General features: G+C 36.4%; 1 protein-coding gene across 1 annotated transcript in view; it reads left to right on the forward strand.

Annotated features, from left to right (window-relative positions):
- Positions 1–876: 876 nt before the first annotated feature.
- ME1 (malic enzyme 1) overlaps positions 877–15,073 on the forward strand; it is a 112,428-nt gene continuing 98,231 nt past the window's right edge. Inside the window, exon 1 of the mRNA XM_070932875.1 lies at positions 877–1,208. Within this exon, the coding sequence (XP_070788976.1) occupies positions 1,122–1,208 (87 nt within the window). The 5' untranslated portion in view covers positions 877–1,121. The remainder of the gene's footprint in view (positions 1,209–15,073) is intronic.

The following is a 15,073-nucleotide window of genomic DNA, read 5'->3' on the forward strand; positions in this document are numbered from 1 at the left end:
AAATATTAGCATCTTAAAGCTCAAGAGTTTTAGCTAATGAAGAGATGCTGACCACAGATTAAATACGCAGGATCCAAACTGAATGAGGTTGCCAAGTATTATAGACTATTAAATAGGCTGGGCAATATATTTAACACGTTTGGAGAGATTATGTTGTTACCGTATTAATTTGCAAGCAGTGGTGTTGTGCATTAAGTGCAATGAAAAAAATATGCTCAAATTGTAAAGCAATTAAATGTCTACAATTGTTTTTTTTTTTTATTCATGAGTTAATAAACGTGACTAAAAATAGCTTTCTCACAGAGTTCTTGTTCCAAAATCACCACCATTTTGTATACAGAACTTAAATTTGCCTGGAAATATTTTACTATTTATGACAGATGTAACCATGGTGGGATGGGGATAAGATCACGAAATAGCTAAGACTAGCTCAATTGTGGGTGAGAGTAGGTTTCTGAGAGTATCTGTGGTTTGTTTGTTTTTTAAGACATAAACCTGTTTTAGGGCCTATATTTTTTAATTTGCTTCCTATCTCAACATAGCAAGAAATCACACTCTTGGATTCTGCAGCCAGGGTGGCTTGCAACGGCCAGTTCTTTCCTAGTCCCCTATCCTAAAATTATGGTAACTCTTAACTAATTTAGCTACCTTTTTATACACCAGCATGCACTCAACCTCGCTTGAATATTTGCTCAAGGGGCTTATTTCAAATTATCTTTGCAATTATCCTAGATTTCCCACAGACTGGGAAATCTGCCGCAGGTGTGAAGCTAAGGTGCGGCCAAGGAAAACGATGCCATGCCACCCGGATCGATGGGAGTCTGCGCCCCTCACGGCTAATGCCCTCCGCCGGGGAAACACCTTAAATGCCTCCGCGGCCGCTTCCAACAACTCCTCCGGAATGACTCAGCGACTCCCAATGCCCTACTGACCTCGGAGGAGGAGGAGGCAGTTGGGGAAGCTCTGTTCCTTCTCCCTCTTCCTCCTCCTCCTCCTCCAAGAGGCGGCCGCCTCACCAGCCCCGGCCATAAGCGCCAACCACCGGCAACAGGCGTCTCATCCGCCGACCAGTGCGGCCCCAACCAGCGATTCCCCTGCTCAGCAACCGGCCGGCCCCGAGCATGGAAGCCGCCGCACCTGCCGGGAGGAAACCTAGGTGGACCACCAAGAGGGGCTGCGATGTTTTACGCGACCCTGCCCTCAACAAGGTTCGCGGGTCGGGCAGGGTGGCTGAATGGAAGGAGCTCCGCCGAGGTGCGGCGGGGCGAGTGCGGCTGTCTTGGGTGGGGGAGAGCAACGGGAGAGCCCAGGTCCGGCTCGCTTCCAGCCCCTTTTTCCCCGGGACGGGCTTCCAAAGCAAGGAGAGTTTTCTTTCTGGGCGCCGAGACTCTTCGGCGGCATGACGTTTTTTTTTTCCACGCTTTTTGGTGGTGGTGTCTTTTTTTTTTGGCTTAGCCGAGCCGGCTTGTATTTTTTCTGCGCTGGCTCCGCCTTGGCACTCGCCCTGTCAGCTAAAAGGAAAACAACAACTACCGCCGCCCGGCGCAGGAACGAAGCGGCCCCTACCCAAGCCGCTTTCCCCAGTAATTTGAACCCAGGCTCCGTCGATTGGTTGGGCTCTTCTTGGCAGGATCATCCACACCGATCTCAGCTGGAGTTTAAACTGCAGACTGGATGGGGTTGTGCGTGTAGTGTGTGAAACAAAAACAAGATAGCACTTCACGTACAAGAGGAAAGTGGGGACCTGCTGCTTTTGGGGCTTAAAGACTTTGCTTTAAAAGCAATGCTGAAACTAGCAGGTGAAGCGGACACGTTGTTAAAGGGACACTGACAGCTCTTAGTAGTAGTAAGCAGTAGTAGTAAGATAGTCCTCGAGGTACGACTACAATTGAGCCCAACGTCTCTTGTCAAGTGAGGTGTTTGTTCACTGAGTTGTTCCCCATTTTACGACCTTTCTTGCATAACCGTTGTTAAGTGAATCGCTGCAGTTGATAAATTAGTAACCCGGTTGTTAAGAGAATCTGGCTTCCCCATTGACTTTGCTTTATCAGAAGGTCGCAAATGACCCCAGGACACAGCAAGGATCATAAATATGAACCAGTTGCTAAACATCTGAATTTTGATCACACGATCGTAGGGATGCTGCAAAGGTCATAACTCTGAAAAATGGTCATAAGTCACATTTTTCAATGCCGTTGTAACTTTGAACGGTCACTGAATGAACTGTTGTAAGTTGAGGACTGCCATATTGTACAGTGTACCTTCTTAAGTCAACCTTGTACCACCCATCCACATTGCTTTCTTAGGGGAACTACCGTAGCTGTCTACTGTGTGAACCTTTTCAGTGCATGTATACTGTACACAAATAATCAAACCTTAGCTTTTTGTTCTTTTTTTGGGGGGGGGGGGAAGTAAAGGCTGACTGCTCACTCTGAGGCAGTGATCAGCAGCTCAGTACATATATTTTTTATTGTTTTATACCACCTATTCCATTTCTATGGTGAACAGTCTGTTTTCTAGGTGGCCAAAGTGTTAACATATGAACATCATCATCATCATCATCATAATCATATATACATAAACATATGAGCGATAATATCAATCGTTATTTTAGCTTTTCGTTCTTATCAACAGTATCTGGCTTTTTCAGCAAGACTAAGCAGTGTCTTTATCATGAGAATGTTGTGCTGTTTCATTTTTCCTGTCAGGGTGCACTATTTCATTTTTTTAAAAAGTCTATTCCTACACTAACTCAACTGGCTATAACAATCCAAGCAACATTCTCCATAGTGCTTCAGCTTCATCTGATTAGAGTTAAACTACCAGACTTTGTGGATAAGGCCACAAAGAGGTGGGGGATGGAATGCAGTGCAATAAAAAAGGTACTTAATGTGGGATGAAGGTGAAATTTGCAGAAAAAAGACTAACAGGTTAAAGCCCTGTTGAACTGGCTAAATTCACATTGAACTTAGAATCTACATGGATATTACTATATTTTTAAATTTTTGTTTTTGAGAGCGGAAACTGAGGAGTATTACTATATAGCTTTATAAAACCTTCATAATACCCCGCCATGTAGTAAAATGGTAAAAATACTTGGTCCATCAACGACATGATAAAACCCTTGGTTAGGGCTTCTTTCATGTAGAAAGCAAAACAAGGATTTCATCAGGAGAAATGATTTCCCATTGCATTTAATGGGAATTATTTCTGGAAGAAGTAATCATAGGACTGCAGTCATTCTCATCATTCCTATCACCCATCTCCTCCCTCTTATGACTGTATGAATGTAACCTTGTTGCTGGTATCCTTACGATTTATATTGACTCTTTCCTAATATTTGATTGCTTATTTGTTCACTATGACTATCATTAAGTGTTGTACCTTATGATTCTTGACGAATGTATCTCTTCTTTTATGTACACCGAGAGCGTATGCACCAAGACAAATTCCTTGTGTGTCCAATTACACTTGGCCAATAAAAAATTCTAATCTATGTTGATGAGGAAAAATTCAAGTCATCTTGTATTACGTTAGAATAATGGAAATGAAACCTCTGTTATTGTGCAACTAATTTCTTTCAGCTTTTTTGCTCAAATGGCAGTAATTTGGATATAATTTTCACCAGTGCTCTTCCCATAGGTTGTACTTTTCCAACTTTTAATGGAATTTTGGATTTTTTAAATATATTGTATAATGTTTTTTACTGTATGTCGCCCAGAGTTGGGCAACCTTATACATTTCTAAAATAGATAAATAAATGTACCTAATATAACAATGGAAACAAGTAAAGTTCCCATTATGTTGAACTTGACTATTAATGACTACCTGAAGAATGTTTGAGAAAAATATGGACATAGTTTGCCACTAAAACAACCTTTTTAATCTAATTTACATAGAGCCCTTGGATTTTCTGTATAGTAGTCTTGTTTCTAAATCATATCCACGTCTACTTAGTCTCAGATTAGACAAGGTCAGGTAGATGCTGCCACCTGCTGTGATAATAAGTTGTGTCTGTAGTGCTAAGATGTTACAGGTACCGTAAATTAAATAATATGGAGCATACTCTGCTGTATATGATCACTTAGTCAACTTTATCCCTTTCCTCTGTACTTATCTTTATCCATATTTAAGCATATTTCTGCTTAAACATAATAGTGAAAAATAAACAGTCTTTCACAAAAAGGAGTTACCAAGTTGCCAATGTATTGCAAGGATATTAAACTACTGAGTATGCTTATATAACGCATTGAGCCACTAGTTAATCATGTTTCAGATTAGCATGTTTAACAAACTCAACCTGTGTTGTTTTGTGAACTCGGAAAATTGGAGAGGTTACGCTTTGTGCTCCATCTTTATTTCCTGCTTTTCTCTTAAAGCTCTTTTTTTTTAGTTTTGGAGGTCGGATTTTAAATCTGACCTAGTTGTTGCAAAAGGTGCTGAAGAGAAAGTACTATATTTCCATTTGGCAATGGAAGAATGTCATCAATCATATCCAGCCTCACTGGGGTTTCATGAGAAATTACTAGGGCTTCCAAGAGAGAGTGTGATGGGAAAAAATGTATTTTTGAACTTCTCCTGCTGCACGGTGCTACCTCTCATAGTGGTGGGAATTTTTATGTGGTGTGATTCAGCTGCCAGCTGCCACTTTGCTGTTGTATATGTTGTAAAACATGAGTTTTGTAGATTATTGTAGTAGTGATTGTATTATGACATTTTCATGTAGGGTTTCCCTGAGATATGAAAATAATTTCAAGGGTTCATCCAGGCAAAATGTTTGAGGAAGGTTGATCTTTTGAACATTACATATTGGTGTGTTGAACTTATATTAATATTATGTTCTTACCTTTATTTTTTTTAGTTTTATTCCTAGAATCTATTCTGTAATTTCTTTGGCTCTGCTTCATATGATTTCTTTTATGAGTTGGGATATCAGATTAAGAACGCATTGTAAGCTGCCCTAAGTCTTCGGAGAAGGGCGGCATATAAATTAAAGCAAAAGAAAAAAAAAGAATAGGAGTGAGAAATTATTTCTCAAGAACTGGTCTTGAACATTAACTATTAAAACCTATGTTTGTTCTTTAAGAAATTTGTAGTTTGGGTGGATGGATGGTGCAGGTGTCCATAGTGAGTCTGTAAGGATAATGTGAAGAGAATATTTCCATCATGTTTGCATACAGTTTAAAAGATAGTATGTACTTGTAGCCCTTGATTAAATGTAGGAATAAATGTCACTTTGTAAAAATTCTGCAAAGGCCTGATCTTTAACATCTAACAATCTGGCAGAATGGAACTTAATCTTCTAAACCTCTTTATAACATTCATACTTTTCAGTCGACAACTAAAATTTAAATATGAGGCTAAGTGTTTTTGCAGAGAAAGGAAGATAGACAAACTATCAGTAGATTAGTTAAATAGAACATTTTCAAGGCTAACTCTACTTCCTTGTGGAAATAACAGGAAAGTTTGGTGATGCTATTTTAAGTAAATGCTGTAAAAATGATATTTAACCTTTTATTTTCCTTGGAGGTTATTGGCATATGCACTGCTTATTTTCTGTCAGTCTTGAAAATTATAATTAAGATTCATTCTTATTTGGAAACAGGAATTCTAGTTCCAAAGATAGAAAATTGGGTTATATCTACTTTATTTTTTTTACAACATATGCAAGATAATTTAGGGAAAATTTAGGGAAACCACATTTAACTTTTCAAGGATCCTTAAAAATTTTACTTATGTGCAGATTATTTTCCTCAGCATCATTAGGAGCCACACTGCAAAACTGCAAAAAAAAAAAAAAGTCCTTTCTGTTACAGATATTTGTATTGTTTATTTTTAGTTTCTTCTTTGTTTATAGAATATGAAGGTAGGGCTCAAAAATTCCCCTATCTTAGAAGTTATATCCATTGAGATGCATTTTGCATCTCCCATGCATGTATTGTGAATCACCCAGAGTCATTTGGAATTGGATAGTGCTAATCAAATATATTTGAAAATATATTTGATTAGCCCTTCCTCAAATATATTTGATTAGCTCTTCCTCACACTCTTTTGCACCCGCCACATGCCTTGCTGCAACTTTTGTGCACTCTCCCTGACCCTCCTACATACCCTTTTTCCCTTCGCTGCCCAGCAGCAGCTGTTTACTTGCCTGTACACCTGGGCCTTGCAGCTTTCTACCAGCTTTCCTACAGACTTCAGTTGTGGGGAAATTGGCAGGAAGCTGCCTAGCCTAATGACTGTGGGATGCAGTTACCGGCAACCAGAACTCCAAGGATTGTCATTGCTAACCTGATTCATTCTTCCTTTACCACAGAATTGCTTAGTGATGGAAATTCCAGTCCTAGTTGCTCTCATATATTGAAGATTATCTATATATGTTAAGATTTGCAGCTGACCCACCCTGTATTCAAATGCTTCTTTGATGAACAGTTTTTCTTCATTGAAATCTTAGCAACAAACAGGGAACCAGCATTTCTGAATCATCCTTGAGCTTCTGTTCTGATCTGTCAGTAGCATTTTCCTTTGGGGTGTGTACCTACTCTAGTACGTTAGCCAGGAGTGACAGATACTGTAATTACCTCTTGATGGTTTGTTCTTTGACTCTAAGGTTGATTCAGCGCAACAGAATTAAAATCGTACATTATATTGTCAACACATGTAAATCATATGATACTACCGTATTGCATAATCATATGAATGTCTGTTTGTACCAGACATGATTGACATGTAAGATGAAATAATGCTAAAAGTAGGTTAGTGTCAAACTGAACCTGGCATGAAAGTTGATAGAGTGCCATGAGAACACCTAGTGATTTTAATACCAGAAAAGTTGTTATTTGTACCTCAACAATACCTATTATTTCCTGCTCCTCCTTTATAAATCACTGGTTTGCCACAAAATTAACTGGGCTACTTTGCCGTAGTCCGTCATGTAACTAGCAATTAGATGACCAGCTGTCTGAAAACTGCTTTTACTAAACTCTACAGAATACTAGTCATTAGCCATGGTTTCTGAGAAGGACAGAGGGAGAAGAAGCTAATTGCATGTGTAAAGTGGGACATTGAGTGTATATTTCAACTGTTGCCCATGTAGCCTTTTATTCTACAGTCTTTGTTCTTTTGGAATAAAAACATTATGTATCATATTGTGAAGATAATAGAGAGGCAGAACAATAATATCATCTTAAATTCTTTGAAAGAAAGGTGCCCTATCAATTCCTTGAAATATCCGTAGTAGGAATGTTATCTTGTTTTTTGCTTGTCTCATGCCTTTCACTTCTGACTATAATAAAATTATATTTCTTATTGTTAGTGAGGCAAGGAGATATTTCTACATTTCAAATTACTTCATGTAGAGATGAAGTGATGGAAACGTGCATTTAAATTATACAATTTGAGAGGAATGTAGGCACCTATAGCTGAATATAGTGAATTGTTAATCATTTTTAGACAGAAATGATGCTTATCATTCCATAATATTGATGTTTAGAGTTCCAGTAATAAAAAATAGGCCTAGAAGGATTTGTGTTGAATCGAGAAGTTGTTGTTTTTTGCAAGCTTCTGTAATGTATCTTTCATGCCCACCAAAGAAATTGATGAAAGAGTTCCCATGTTCTTTCTTATGGGTTCCATATAGGTTGTAATCTATATAAGTAAGCATGAAAAAAAAAGGACAAAGTTCAAGCAATCTCTACTGTATTAGTTACTGTCAAATAGAGAGAAGGTTTTGACCATCTGTATACTACTAAAACTCTTGTCTTTGCTTGATTCATAACCTTCAATTGGGCAATATTGGAAACCATATGGCAAAAATTATTGAACCAAGGTAACTCAGTGGATTAATTTACAGAAAGCTAGGATCCATGACTCCTGTGGGAATTAAATTTGGGGAAGTTGTTGCTGCTTCAGGACCATTGCTGCCCAACTGCACTCACATGTTTATCATTTTCAACATTGCCTGACAGCTTCCCTCAAGTCGATGGGGAAGTTTGCATGGAGAAAGTCAATGGACAACTTGGCAGGGAAAGTTGCAAGTGCGCCCTTTGCCAGTCTCTTTGCACATTCTCTTGCAGCTTCTCCACCTTGCACCTCCACTTCCTGTCTGCTGGCTTTGAATGTGCAACTTCCTGCCTAGGAAGCTTGCAGGGAGAAAGTCAATGGGAAATCTGGCAGACTAGTCAGTTTCCCCCGCCTATGGATTCTATGCTGGTCCCTCTGTACTCACACTACACTGGTCACTTGTGTCCTTTGCTCTCTTCCCTACCAGGTAGCAGCCACTTACATGTCTTCTGGGAGGCGAAGGGGAGGGAAGGGAAGGGAAGAGGAGAGGTGGGTGGGAGAATAAGCATTTGCGCATCATTCTAAATTAAGTAATTTGTTTTGGTTTTGCTTTAATACATTAAACTTTGCTATTATGCTTTATAAACCATGACTTAGATGCATCCATCCAATTTTGATTGACTCAAGAAATCATTACTAAATAAAAGATGGCTTAGAGTGATACGTGGTCATTAAGTACGATAATTCAAACATATTGTTTGAGTCTTGATATTTTACAAGGTTATAGCCATATGGTTCTGTATACATTTGAAATGCATCAGTGTAATTAGGATGTATTCCTTGTATCTTTTCAAGATGCTCAGAAACTAAAGGGTTTTTTTTCTGAAAACCATAGTTGATACATTTATTAGAAGGTTTGATTTCTAGTCAAATAATTATAACAAAAGACAGAGACCTAGAAAAGAATTGTGTATTATGTTTTATTTTATTAATTATGTTTCAACTACTTTGATTTCAACACAAAAGAATTGCACATGGAGATTATTAATGTGAGCATAAAGTAGGTTTGACTTTTAAAAGCTGTCTGGACTTGGTCCATGAACAACTCTTGAGGGATGTCTATAGATAAATCTTTCTTGGGCCACATGTGCTGGACTAGATATACCAGCTGAATTCCTAAAACCAAAAGAGAGTAACAATTTTTTTATTTATTTTGTTATTTTTACTAAAGTTTCTTGGCTGGTATTATATCTTTTAAAAATATTCAGATTATTGGCCTTCTGTACATTTTAAATGCTATTACTGTAATATTTTTTCAAAGAATCTTTTGCATATTATTTTCAGTTTTGAATTCAAACTGTACACAACTGCCCTTCAAACTGTATTCTGAAATTAAATTCAAATTAATTACAATTTAATTAATTAAAGTGAAAATAATGATTTCACGAATGAGACTCAGTTTTTAGTAATGTATTTAGCGGTTAAGATAGGTCCTTAGCCTTATCAGTCCTCAAAATAAATTATGTCATGTGTTAATTTATTTGGCATTTTTGTTCATAGAATACCATAAATTAAGCTATTTAATTGTATACATTTGTATTGTATTTTGATTTCACATCTGCAACCTGATTATACCAGAAAGTTAGTATTTCCAAGGATATTGTTTCTCATAAGTGTAATATGTGCATTTGTGGGTGTATGTTTGTGTGTGTAATTGAATACGATTTTCTGAAGACAAATGTAGAAAGGAATCCTCCAAAATGTGCTGACTCTGTGTGCCTTACTGTTTGTTCCTTACTGTGAAACAGATAAATGTCATTTGGTCTTATGAGGATGCTTTAACAAAATAAGTTAGAAACATTGTGATTTATGTATTTTATTTTACAGCAGGACATATTTGTTGATACCTAGGGAAACATTCTCTTAGGGATTAGATTCAGTTTTTTGGGGATGCTAAAATTTATCACTCTCTTTGCCATGTTGCCCATGGCAACACATTTCCCTCCACCCTGCCCAATCAGGTGACCTCCCCCTCTTCCAAGGATTCTGTGAGTTGCAGAGGATGTGGTGGAGCAGATAGGTTTGGCTCCCCCCCTCCCCCCGCCAGACTTTGCCGATGGTAGAAGCAGCATCCGGATCTTCATAGAGAAAAGGAGGTTTTGGGTTTACTACCACATTGCAGCAGTGATTTGAAAGTCTAACAAATATTTTCCCATTATCCTCTTTGCACCCATAATATTATGGTCCCATAAAACATAGGTTAAATCCTTGTTATTCCAATAGCAACATTGGCTGACTTTCTATTCTTAGTTGTTCTGGAATATTTTCTGATCTCATGTGGAGCTTATAAAAATTCAGCAGGAAGCTAGAAATGTATCTCCCATTTCTAATTTTTGTTAAGAACTAAAGAAGGAAATAAATCATTACATATATGAGTATTATTAATGCAACATTAATGGAACTTTGCATTGGCTTTCATTAGATAGAAGAGTGCCAGTTTGGCTTTTAAAAAAAATCTTCCATGATATTTTGAGAATAACATGTAGTAATGGATCCTGTGGATCCTAGTTGGGAAAAGAGCTTAATCTGTTTGTATCATTACTTACTAAAGGGGGTAGAAATCTCATCACAGTATCCATAGCTCCATCTGTTGTAGTAAGATAATATCAGCATATTATAATCATCTGGGAATTGTTTATACTAGTTGAGTTTATGCCTCATTTTCCAATATGTCAGTGATTGTGACTGTTTAGAGTTCATAATTTTAGTATCAATAACCAGCCTTATTTGTTTGTTTCCTCTCTTTGTTGTTTCCCCATTTCTTTTTGTAACATCTTCTTTGATGAAGAGATTTGAAGATCTTTTATACAGTATTATCTTTGTTGTGGCATGCTAAAGTGGAAATGGAATAGGGATAATTTATTGCCTCAATCACATAATGTTTCCAAGGGTTCCCCAGCCCCCCCCCCAAAAAAAAATCATAAGCAAAGTCTGGTTAAGCCGAACCTCTAACATATGCTAGTCTGTCTGGCAGAGAATGCTTAGTCCTTCATTATACATTTTTCATTTAAGCCAAATCCCAGGAAAAACAGAAAGGAAGGTGCTTTGAATCATCCTTTTCAAAAACTTGAAATATAGCCTGTTACAAAGTTTGTGCTAGTCAAGAAACAAAAAAAGGTAGACATGTAACTATGCAGTTTTGTAGGCGAGAAAACTTTTAATAAGAAATTCCCTTATTAAGGCCAAATCTTTATTTTTTAAAAAAAAAGAAATACAAAGAAGATAGCAACCACAGAATTCCAAACAAAATCCACATTGTTAGCTTAATTGAACTAAGTTCAGAACTGAACTGAAATAAGTATTTACTTATTATGGGTTTATAATATCTTAATTTCAGAATTTGTTCAAAATTCATTGTAGAGGGAATGTCTGGGGAGAAATTGGTTGGTTATTATGCAGGCCTTCCTTGCTCTTGCTACTGCTTTCTATTTTTTTGAGCAATATCAGTTTTATGGAATGTGGAGAATAATGGAAGAACAAAGGTAATCTTTGAAGAGGTTGCTCATTGGTTCCTTCCTTCCGTGCTTAGTCTCTGTTATTAAATTTACTAGTTCATCAACCTTTATCTAGTGGAACCCACTTTCCAAATTATCTTGGTTAAATGATAAAAGTGCTGATTAGTTTCCATCAACTATGCCATTGTATAAAGCCATTTGTATGGAGGAAGCTTTTTTTTTTAAGGAAACAAAAGTTAATTCTATCTGCTCACACCTCTCAGCCAACTTGTCTGATGCTTTAACAGCAATGTGCCATTCAAAAAGCGACAGTTGTTTTTTTCACACCAGGCTTTCCTTTTATACATAAAATCTAGAGGTGATCAATTCCTATGAGTGTCATGAATGTATGATACTCCTTATTTAGTGTCTACAATTTCCACATTAATAAAAAAGACTTATTATTATTTTAGTAGCTGAAATTTTTATTGATTTGAAAATTGTGAGATGTTGGTATTTCCATCTGACATCTTGCATAATTTTTGGCAAGAGCACCAAAATCTCATAGTGCAGGCAAAATGCCAATAACATTTATGGGTTGGTAAACTAGGTAATAGAGTTTTTCTTATTAAACATTATTTCATTGTGTATATCAGTTACAATCTTCAGTACATTACACATGACCAATAGTTTCTGGAATTATTGGAATTCATAACTATGTTTGATTCATGGTTAATGCTGGAATTGAGAGGGAATGTGATGACAAAGGTGATGGTTCCTCTGTTTCTCACAATTTTTGCAACTACAAATATTTTTTAGTTCACTGAAGGTCTGATTTATTTCACTGAACTCTAAATGTAATAATATTCCAATGTTTTAAATACACATTTTGAATTTACAAATTAATTATTTAAATTACCCTTTTTATGAAATGTCTAAAATCTGGTTGGGATACACATGAACAAAATTCCTTGTTTAATTTCACTTCAGACTTTCAGGCCTTTTGAAAATGTTGTTAATTATTTTTCAGTCAACTATTTTCTAGTTAAGAATAGGCACCTTTAATTGCATGCAAAAGTTGTTTGGATGGACTCAAAGTTGCACAAATATTTTTTTAAGCAGATGTTTTATCAACATTGGTCAATTAGGGATTCATTGAAGCATACATTTTGACTAAAGTGGCCTAAAATTTTGCTTTCAACTGCAAGGCATGTTGTGCTTGCCATTGTTCTGCTTCTTTTAAATAACGAATGAGATTTCACTCGATTCTTGGAAATGGGGGAAAACTGAATTACATGAAAAACTATTTTGTTCCTAAATATTATAGAAAAGGAAACCCAAAATGTAAGTCAAATATATTACTAAGATTGTTTCCACATTGCACAGTAAATATTGTCCTATTTAGTGTTTTCCCATCACGTTAAATAAACTGAAAACTTAACATTGTGTGCATTTGCAGGTTTGAACATCCTTTTGTTCTTTGTGTTAAATTGAGTATAATTAGAATACCTATTCTTAGAAAGTTGCATGTCTGAGGGAGGCAAAATTACGTTCTCTTGTTTTAAAGAATGCTAAGACCATTTGCCAGTTGGAATTCCTGAATTCTGTTAACTGCAAGACTGCCGTTTAGTGGCATAGTGCAAAATCTTCTAGTAAATCCAGAATTAGTAGGAGGGATGCTTCAGCTTGTAATCTCCAGTAGAGTTCTTAATTTGGACTACATAGCACTAGATAGGTGACAAATAAATTTAATAATAATAACAAAATACAAAGACCTGCAAATTGTAATAGAACAACTGTGGCAAAAGCACACAACAGTAGTCCCAATAGTTGATAGCCTCGAGTACCACTTGAACACCATCAGCATTGAGAAATTCGCCATCAGCCAATTGCAAAAGATGGCTTTACTTGGAATATCTTACATCCTGTGACTATATCTATAACACCATCAACATCCACATCTGTCTATCCCAGGTCCTTGAAAAGGACCCGATGGGTAGACAAAAATGCCAAATATGGTCTGAACATCTGGCTGACTGTACAACGAACTATTACAATAATAATATATAAACTAGGAGGCTGGATTTGATCTTGGACTATCTGCACGAAGTTGAAAAGGCAGCATTACTGGGTGGATGAGTAAGGTCTCTGATGAGTTCTATCTTCTTTCCCAGGTTTCAAATAGGTTTTGAAAAACATACAAAAGGTTGTATTTGGTTGACGCACATTCTCTTTTAAGTCCAGAGTATGGGATATGCAAAACAGTAATAAGTGGTATGAATGGCTTCTTTTCAGTATTCTGATTGTTTTATATCTGTAGAAGACAAGATAAACTATATAACCAGGGAAGGCCCTTAATAGTAAAAGTTGTTAGTTTTCTGTAATACATACTGTCACAATTTCCAGTGTAGGTCACTTCTGGGTATTTCAAACATTGTACAATATTTTGATGTATTATGTAAATAACCTAAGCAAAAAGGAGCGTTTTGTAGTGAAATATAGCTTTGTGCTGTTATAAGTGTAGAAAATATGATAAGACAAAATAAATGAGTCTGAGCCAACGGTGGAAGTGAATGCCCATAACAGAATTTCCTCTCAGTTCACACTTGTCATATGTTAGTAAAGAGGATCAAATATGAAAATCTCATGTGTTTACTATCTATTACTACAAGAGTATAGAATTCTTTCCTAGTCTCATTAACCAGTAACTTGAATCCATCACATTTAAAGACGGAAAGCAAAATAATCTCAGAAGACACTCACAGGAGAGAAAAGTCTCTTTCTCAGACAGTTTTACTGTCTGGCTCTTACATGTTCCATTATAGATATCATAACTAACATAACAGACTTGTGGGAATCTTTTTTCTTATTCCTAAAATATTATGAAAATCATAATATTTTCAGAAGAATATAAATCATTTCATATGGCCACTAGCTGCGGCCTTAAAAGCATGATTGACTTATGATCAGCACTAGATGGGGGAGGAATTTGTGGTAATATAATTATTTCCTCTCTAAGTTTTTATAGTGTTTATCTAAAGCCAAGGACATTACAGTTTATTCTCAGATTAAGAAGAGAGCTTTGCCATTTTTCATCCCATATCTGTTGTTCTTATAGCAGGGTTTTATCCCTTAGTCTGACTATTGTTCCATCTTTTGTACTTAAATTTAAATGTCTTGTTGGGCAGTTGATAATGCTTGAGGGCAAATTAAATGGCTAATTTTATGAGTTGTAAATGTGCTGCAATATCAGTGACTTTTAAATGCAAGATAGCATTCAATCTCACTTGTAAAAGAAGCGGGACTTTATTTTGGTTCATTTGCATTAGCCAGGCAAAGTTTATAAAATGAAGAGCCTGCCATTTATTTTAAAATGATCCACTTAATGGTGTGGGCCATTGTTTTAGGTACTACATCATATACATAGACGTAGATACAAATAGAGCCTTCTCTTTTTAATGCTTTTTGTCTCAAAATATTCTGATGGAGTTACACCTGTTAGCTATTAGTCAGTTAACTGGGCCTTTGATTAGGAAATTAACTTTTTAAAGAAATGAGCAAATGACCTAGAGTACAATGTTTGAATGGAATGCTAAATGAGTCCTAGATAGGACTGTAAGGAAGAGCCAATTGAATAATATTCAGCGAATTTATTTGTGTAGAATCTTTTCCTCTACTTTTAAAAAATCAATTATAGGTAATCCATGATTTGCAACCGTTCATTTAGTGACCGTTCAAAGTTACACCTGTACTGAAAAAAAGTGACTTCTGACCAGCAAAGTCAATGGGCAAGCTAG

This window comes from Pituophis catenifer, unplaced genomic scaffold (assembly GCF_029215685.1).
Source record: "Pituophis catenifer annectens isolate HBS135680 unplaced genomic scaffold, rPitCat1.0.hap2 SCAF_1, whole genome shotgun sequence".
NCBI classification, from domain to species: Eukaryota; Metazoa; Chordata; class Lepidosauria; order Squamata; family Colubridae; genus Pituophis; species Pituophis catenifer.